We start from the raw sequence: 8,867 nt of genomic DNA on the forward strand, positions 1-8,867 counted from the left end.
GTCACAGAAAATACGCAAAAGTTGTTGACCTGTCGTACTTTAATGAATGTGCCCCAAAGTGTATCTTCAGCATTCAAGCAACTTAATGCTTTTGTTTTGGACCTCTGAAGCTTTACGGGTTGTACCGCCTCTATATAAACGACAGAATTTAGTAACTGGTCAACGAATCTCTTCTGCCCTTTATCCCATTCATTTTGCAATGTGGGAACCACTTGGTGATTTATTTACCAGCTGTTAATTATTTTGCCCTTTCTTTGGACTATGACATGTTCAGCCATCAAGGGATATCGGAGGCGTTTGGACTGGATCTAAACACTGTTCCAGCTTAAATAGCATTACTACTGGGAAACCAGGAATATTAGTATCAGCATCTATCATGTGGACGATGGCTATCACATTCTGCCTGTTGGCTCCCTTCCATAAAGCCCATGATACATGTCCAGGTAATTTATGAAATATGGGGTAACTTGGACCACTGCACAGGCAATTTTACAGTAGTAACTCTTGCTACGCATGAAAGACATACAGATAAAATATGGGGGTATGGGGTATAGGGCTGTTCTGCCCCCAATAAGGGGTAATTATATCTTAGTTGGGATCAAGTACAGGTACTGTTTTATTATTACAGAGAAAAGGGAATCATTTAACCATTAAATAAACCCAATAGGGCTGTTCTGCCCCAATAAGGGGTAATTATATCTTAGTTGGGATCAAGTACAGGTACTGTTTTATTATTACAGAGAAAAGGGAATCATTTAACCATTAAATAAACCCAATAGGACTGTTCTGCCCCAATAAGGGGTAATTATATCTTAGTTGGGATCAAGTACAGGTACTGTTTTATTATTACAGAGAAAAGGGAATCATTTAACCATTAAATAAACCCAATAGGGCTGTTCTGCCCCCAATAAGGGGTAATTATATCTTAGTTGGGATCAAGTACAGGTACTGTTTTATTATTACAGAGAAAAGGGAATCATTTAACCATGAAATAAACCCAATAGGGCTGTTCTGCCCCAATAAGGGGTAATTATATCTTAGTTGGGATCAAGTACAGGTACTGTTTTATTATTACAGAGAAAAGGGAATCATTTAACCATTAAATAAACCCAATAGGGCTGTTCTGCCCCCAATAAGGGGTAATTATATCTTAGTTGGGATCAAGTACAGGTACTGTTTTATTATTACAGAGAAAAAGGAAATCCATTTCAAAATTCAAAATTATTTGATTAAAATGGAGTCTATGGGAGATGGGCTTTCCGTAATTCGGAGCTTTCTGGATAACGGGTTTTCGGATAAGGGATCCCATACCTGTATAACCTTTTGAAATGTTCAAGTTATTTTCACCCATACTTAACTTTATATTTTTTTTACATTATGCCAACAGAAGTGAAAGTTGTGGGTGTTGGTGATTCGGACAAGCTGACCATTCTCCGAGGCTGTCCCGGATTACCAGGATCTCCAGCTCCAAAAGGAGAACTGGGGTCAAAAGGAGAAAAAGGTATAGTATAATATAAAAATTCTTGTAATTAATTTCTAATTTTTTACTAAACTGAAAGACTATTAACTATAACCTATAAATATATATATTCTAATTATGTCTCCAACATGCTACGTTCTGATAAAAAGGAGCCCGCGGAGACCCGGGGAAACATGGACCTCCAGGTCAGAAAGGTTGGCGATAAACCTACAAGCTACACGTAAATTTGATTGATTTGGTTAATGAGAATAAAGGTGGCCATACACGGGCCTCCGATATTGGTCCCTTGGACCGATTTGGCAGCTTATCGGCCCGTGTAGGGGCAGCAACGACTGGCCTGAAATTGGCCAGATATCGATCGGGCAGGTTAAAAGATTTAGTTGGATCAGGGACCTCATTGGCTCGTTGATGCGGTCCCCAAACCAACTGCCCCATTGCCGCCATTATAATTTGATCATTTGGCCCCAGGGCCAAATGATCGAATTAGCCTACATGTTCCCCGGTATCGCCCACCCATAGGTGGGGATATCGGGAGAAGATCCGCTCTTTTGGCGACCTCTCCAAGCGGGTGGATCTTCACATGTATGGGCACCTTTAGATACAGGCCTTGCCCAACAGGTCTGCACTAGACCTATATTCAAAAATGAGTAGATCTATTCAGCTTTTCGTCTCTGTTTAGAGCACTAAATATATATATGCACGTGTTTCATATTTGTATTATCTGCTGAGAAAAGATCTCTATAATACTAAGTGCTCGCTGACTCTGTTGTACTATTTGACACCTAGGTGAAAAGGGAGACAATCAGGACGCACTCTCATTCTATGGTGAGTGATTTGGCTTGTGTTTCTAGTATTATTTTATTTCCTGGTATTTATATTGCAACAACACTTTTCCCCAGGGCTCCAGAGCTTACAATCTAAAGTCCCTACCCCAATAGGGCCAATTTTATCAGGAGCCAGTTAACCAGGCTGTACGCTTTTGAAGTGTGGGAGGAAACTGGAGTACCCAGAGGTAATCCATGCAGAGCCAGAGAGAACATACAGGCTCTTCATAGACAGTGCCCTGGCCGAAATTATCCAGAAAGTTCCAGAGAGAACATACAGGCTCTCCATAGATGGTACCCTGGCTGAAATTATCCACAAAGTTCCAGAGAGAACATACAGGCTCTTCATAGATAGTGCCCTGGCTGAAATTATCCAGAAAGTTCCAGAGAGAACATACAGGCTCTTCATAGATAGTGCCCTGGCTGAAATTGTCCAGAAAGTTCCAGAGAGAACATACAGGCTCTTCATAGATGGTGCCCTGGCTGAAATTATCCAGAAAGTTCCAGAGAGAACATAAAGGCTCTTCATAGATAGTGCCCTGGCTGAAATTGTCCAGAAAGTTCCAGAGAGAACATACAGGCTCTTCATAGATAGTGCCCTAGCTGAAATTATCCAGAAAGTTCCAGAGAGAACATACAGGCTCTTCATAGATAGTGCCCTGGCTGAAATTGTCCAGAAAGTTCCAGAGAGAACATACAGGCTCTTCATAGATAGTGCCCTAGCTGAAATTATCCAGAAAGTTCCAGAGAGAACATACAGGCTCTTCATAGATAGTGCCCTAGCTGAAATTGTCCAGAAAGTTCCAGAGAGAACATACAGGCTCTTCATAGATGGTGCACTGGCTGAAATTGAACTCAGGACCCACATTGTTTGTTCTGATATCTGTAAAATCCATTTCAGCTGCCAGAAACTGCAAGGAACTACTAGACCAAGGAGAAGTCCTCAGCGACTGGTACATAATATACCCAGATGGTGTCCAACCCATGAAGGTGCTGTGTGATATGCATACCGACGGAGGAGGCTGGATAGTAAGTCAGCACTCTACTCTTCTTTTTCCCTAGGTTCATCAGCGCTTTAGCTTTTGTTCTCTTAGCTCCATCTTATTGGGTTCAACAGGATGTTACTGCCAGTTTTATACTTGTAGCAACAGCCACATGTAGTCTAATGGTGGCCATACACATCAAGATCCGCTCACTTGGCGAGGTCACCAGCGTGCAGATGTTCTTCCGATATCCCCACCTATGGGTGGGTGATATCGGGGGAATTTAGGCTAAGTCGGTCGTTTGGCCCCAGTAATGGGCACAGTTGGTGTGGTCGGTTCGTGGACCACATCAACGAGCCGATGCTGTCCCCCAGTCCCCGATCAGCAGCCACATGTAGTCTAAAGGTGGCCATACACATCAAGATCCGCTCGCTTGGCGAGGTCACCAGCATGCGGATCTTCTTCCGATATCCACACCTACGGGTGGGTGATATCAGGGGAATTTAGGCTAATTCGGTCATTTGGCCCCAGTAATGGGCACAGTCGGTTCGGGGACCACATCAACGAGCCGATGCAGTCCCCCGGTCCCCGATCAGCAGCCACACGTAGTCTAAAGGTGGCCATACATATGGCGAGGGTGAGGTCACCAAGCGAGCAGATCTCCCGATATCCCCACCTACGGGTGGGCTATATCGGGGGAATATAGGCTAATTCGGTCGTTTGGCCCCAGTAATGGGCACAGTCGGTTCGGGGACCACATTAACGAGCCAATGCAGTCCCCAATCTGACTAAATTTTTTAACCTGCCCAATCGATATCTGGCCAATTGCAGGCCCCTACACGGGCCGATAAGCAGCCGAATCGGTCTAAGAGACCCATATCGGCAGCTAGAATCGGCCCATGTATGGCCACCTTAATATATTAGCTGTTATTAATGTCATATCTATACATACACGGATATCTGCTCACAGTTGTTAGTCACACACAATGCAGTCCCTTTTTAAATGTTAAGGTCCCCATACACGGGGCGATTCTAGCTGCCAATATTTGGCAGCTAATCGGGCCATTATCGATATCGATTGGGCAGGTTAAAAAAATCTGGTCGGATCGGGGACCGCATCGGCTCGTTGATGCGGTCCCCGGACTGACTTTGCCTATACTCGTCGTTATAATTTGATCGTTTGGCCCCAGGTCCAAAAGATCGAATTAGCCTGAATTAGCCTGAAGATCCGCTCGCTTGGTGGATCTGAAGGTGTATGGGCACCTTTAGAAGTAGGATAAATTGTATTTGATTTGGGGATGTTTACGTAAATAATTACCTACCAGACAAACACACTAGCTATCTTGATAAAAACCATTGTATCAACTCAATAAACCATTTTTCTTGGATTCATCTTGCGTTACTGTAGGTTTTCCAAAGACGTTGGGATGGCTCCGTGGATTTCTTTCGTGACTGGAAGTCCTACAAGTCAGGGTTTGGCAGCAGGCTGAATGAGTTTTGGCTGGGGAATGATAATCTTCACAAATTAACCTCATCAGGTAATGTCTATCTCATTTCAAATACGTATTAAGGAGATGCAGGTTTTTCATTTCAAAATCACAACTTGGTTGATGTGCACCAAGAGCAGGTGTCTCCAAGACCACTTTGCATGGGTTCAGATGCTCCTCATCACCAACGCTCCCTTCTTTCTACTTTTTAGCAGTGCATTCCTGTGTATCTGGGGGTACACACAGTACATGTATTTGGGACCTTTTCTTGTTTGTCCCGTTGCCCAAGTTGGCTTCTTGTTTTCAGATCCTGCTCAAGCGTTAATACTTTAGCTCAGGGGTCCCCAACCTTTATTTTTCCAAGGACCAGTTGCAAGGAGAAAAAATTTTCCACGGACCGGGGTGGGCAGGAGCGGTCTCACGTTTATTTGCACCTTTATGCGCGCATCGCGTTCGTTCGCACATTCTTGCTTACGACATGTCCGCCTCTCTGTGTGCTCCGGGGGAACATTGGCGGCCCAGTGCCAAGCAGTCCACGGCCCGGCGGTTGGGGACCCCTGCTTTAGCTGACCTTTCTGGTATTTGACTCTTGATTGTCCGTGACCACAATCGTCTGCCACATGTCCTGACCTTTTTGCTACTCCTTGTTTTTGCCTTTTCTCTAAAGAGTACATTGGTCCCTGTGGGCATCACAGCAGAAAGTTCTAGAGTTCTTAAGGGTTTCATTAAAGACCAGTCCTTGCAAGGTTACTCCCATCTCAATGAGGAGTTAGGCTAGTGTCAGTAGTCATTTCTGGGTTCCAGACACGCAGTTGTTTTTACATGTAGTTTGCCTTCATTGTCAAAATTTGGCCAAACACCCCAAGAATCTTACACGTGACTTGGTACCACGCTATACCATATAGCGGTGTATTTATTCAAAACTATTACTCAGATCTATTTTTCTAGCATTGTAGGGATGCACCAAATCTGTTATTTTTGGACTTGGCCAAAGCCGGAACGCTTCGTGAAAGATTCGGGCGAATAACGGACCAAATCCAAATCCTAATTTGCTTGTAGAAATCGGGCTATGGAAGGGTTAAATAGAAGCACATGCTTAAAAAATTTTCACGTAAACAAAAGTTACGTGTGTCGCGATCAGTAACCCAAAACCCAGAACAATTGAAACGGTCCCGGTCACCAGGGTCGGACTGGGGGGGTGCAGGGCCCACCGAGGCTCCCACCCCAGGGGTCCTGCAGGTGCCCCCTCCGTACCTTATATTTTTTTCATGCCTGGTTCAGAAATCAAAGAAACGGTTACTGCAAAGTGACTTTCAAATATGTTACAGGTTTTAGAATTTTTGTTTTTGAATAAACTTTCTCTCTATTAATTCCATTGAAACAAAGTCACTTTTTGCTTCTTTTTGTTTCTTTAAAGGTACATGGGAACTGAGGGTTGATCTACAAGACTTTGAGAACGCAAAGCACTTCGCTAAATACGAATCCTTCCGGATTCTGGGGGAGTCAGAGAAATTTAAGTTATTAATTGGAGCCATGAAGGGGGGTAATATAGGTAAGTGAACAGTATTAATTCTCTTTGTTGCAATATACAAATTTTTTGTATTCGGACTCAATCCGAAACTTTCGTACTCGTTGCGGCAATCCGATTTTATCGCGTAATTTTTGACGCACAGTACGAAAAAGCTGCGCAAATTAGCGCAAAAAAATCTCAGGAAATGCGCACAGTTCTATAAATTAGATAAAATACAAACTTTTTGTATTCGGACTCAACCTGAAACTTTCGTACTCGTTGCTACAATACGATTTTGTCACGTAATGTTTTCCGCACAGTACAGAAAAGCTGCGCAGATTAGCTTGAAAATCTCAGAAAATACGCACCGTTCTATAAATTAGATACAAAAATTCATATTTTATTTGGACTCAATCCGAAACTTTCGTACTCGTTGTGGAAAAAATCCAATTTTGTTGCGAAATTTTTGCCACACAGTACGAAAAAGTTGAGAAAATTAGCAAGGTACGAAAACGTATTTTTTGTATTCGGAGGCAATCGTACTGATAAATGCCCCCCCCCCTAATATTGGCCATTCTATAACATACTAAGGGGCATATTTACTTATCCATGAACGCTCCAATTGTTCGATCGGTCCAATCGTATTTTACGTGACTTTTTCGTACCTTGTGCGACTATATCGACGCATACGCGACTTTTCTGTATTTTTAGCACGAATAAATCGGATCGGTTTTGCAGCTGTTTACAATCGTTCGGTACGAAAATTTAGTGATTTTCGGATCGCCAATACGATATTATCGTGACTAATACGATTTTTTTCGTAAGCATTTTCGGGATATTTACGATCTTCAGAAATTTTCGTTTCCAATCCGAATTTTTCCCATTCGGGATTCGAACTCGTGTTTTGATAAGTCTGCCCCTAAAAGTTAACTTTAGGGTAACCCACCCCTTTACAAAAATATCATTAATAATCAGATGGAGAGGAATTACGTTCGAGCTTGTGTGTAACGTCATGTTTCTCTTATTTTCAGAGGATGCTATGAAGGTTCACAACACCATGCCATTTTCCACCAAGGACCAAGACAACGACATACTGCCGGAACACTGTGCCGATAGATATAAGGGAGGATGGTGGTACAACGGCTGCCATCATTCAAACCTGAATGGGTTGTACTTGTTAGGAAGTCACAGCAATACGGCCGAGGGGATCAACTGGTACGGAGGCAGAGGGCACAACTATTCCTACAAACGTTCCGAAATGAAAATTAGGCCTTCGTAAACTCTCAGTAATTACATTTTAAAACCCTACGGGGCCTAAAATCAAGGGGCGGATTCATCACCATGTAACGTTTTTCACGTTTTTGCGGCAAAAATCACAAATTCAAGTTTCTGAAATTAGGGATTATTAAAAACCCTGCCAATCCATGTAGAAGTCGATGAGAATTGTATTTTCAAAATTCATTTGGACACTTGGCTTGTTGAAAATAAAGGCTAGAATGTGACTTCAGTGCAAGTTTGTTTGTTTTTTGTCTTTCAAATAAGTATATTTTTAAACTTCTGTGTCTTCAAATAAAAAAAAAACTTAAAAATTCAAATACAGGTATCGGATCTCTTATCCGGAAACCCGTTATCAAGAAAGTTCCGAATTATGGGAAGGTCATCTCCCATAGACTCCATTATAAGAAATAATTCTAATTTTTAAAAATGATTCCTTTTCTCTGTAATAATAAAACAGTACCTGTACTTGATCCCAACTAAGATATAATTACCCCTTATTGGGGCAGAACAGCCCTATTGGGTTTATTTCATGGTTAAATGATTCCCTTTTCTCTGTAATAATAAAACAGTACCTGTACTTGATCCCAACTAAGATATAATTACCCCTTATTGGGGCAGAACAGCCCTATTGGGTTTATTTAATGGTTAAATGATTCCCTTTTCTCTGTAATAATAAAACAGTACCTGTACTTGATCCCAACTAAGATATAATTACCCCTTATCGGGGCAGAACAGCCCTATTGGGTTTATTTAATGGTTAAATGATTCCCTTTTCTCTGTAATAATAAAACAGTACCTGTACTTGATCCCAACTAAGATATAATTACCCCTTATTGGGGGCAGAACAGCCCTATTGGGTTTATTTAATGGTTAAATGACCTACTGGGAGCTGCTATCTTGCTCCCTTCCCATGGCTTTCAGAAGGAGCCGGTGCTACACATTAGAACTGCTTTCAGCTAACCTATTGTTTCTCCTACTCCCATGTAACTGGAGGAGTCCCAAGCCGGACTTGGATTTCTTACTATTGAGTGCTATTCTGATACCTACTGGGAGCTGCTATCTTGCTCCCTTCCCATTGTTCTGCTGATCGGCTGCTGGGGGTGAGGGGGGGGGGGATATCACTCTAACTTGCAGCGCAGCAGTAAAGTGTGCTTGAAGTTTATCAGAACACAGGTCACATGGCTGTGGTACCCAGGGAAATAAAAAATATGACTAGCCCCATGTAACATTTCAAAATGAAATATAAAAAGAACCTAAATCCCCATATAACTCGGTCATTTTCACACATTACCTTCTCCTGAATTA

General features: G+C 42.3%; 1 protein-coding gene across 2 annotated transcripts; it reads left to right on the plus strand.

Annotated features, from left to right (window-relative positions):
* The first annotated feature begins 270 nt into the window (after positions 1-270).
* Positions 271-7,791, plus strand: fcn2l (ficolin 2-like). 2 transcript variants are annotated; one of them, XM_004917549.4, is made up of 8 exons: positions 271-443; positions 1,388-1,501; positions 1,630-1,674; positions 2,267-2,305; positions 3,206-3,333; positions 4,696-4,825; positions 6,192-6,326; positions 7,316-7,791. In XM_004917549.4, exons 1-8 carry the CDS (start codon positions 377-379, stop codon positions 7,561-7,563), a joined length of 906 nt encoding a protein of 301 aa, XP_004917606.2. In that variant the 5' UTR covers positions 271-376; the 3' UTR covers positions 7,564-7,791. The 2 variants fall into 2 exon arrangements, with proteins under 2 accessions (XP_004917606.2, XP_004917605.2); XM_004917548.4 differs by having other exon boundaries at positions 1,630-1,665.
* The last annotated feature ends 1,076 nt before the right edge of the window (positions 7,792-8,867 follow it).

This window comes from Xenopus tropicalis, chromosome 8 (genome assembly GCF_000004195.4).
Source record: "Xenopus tropicalis strain Nigerian chromosome 8, UCB_Xtro_10.0, whole genome shotgun sequence".
NCBI classification, from domain to species: domain Eukaryota; kingdom Metazoa; phylum Chordata; class Amphibia; order Anura; family Pipidae; genus Xenopus; species Xenopus tropicalis.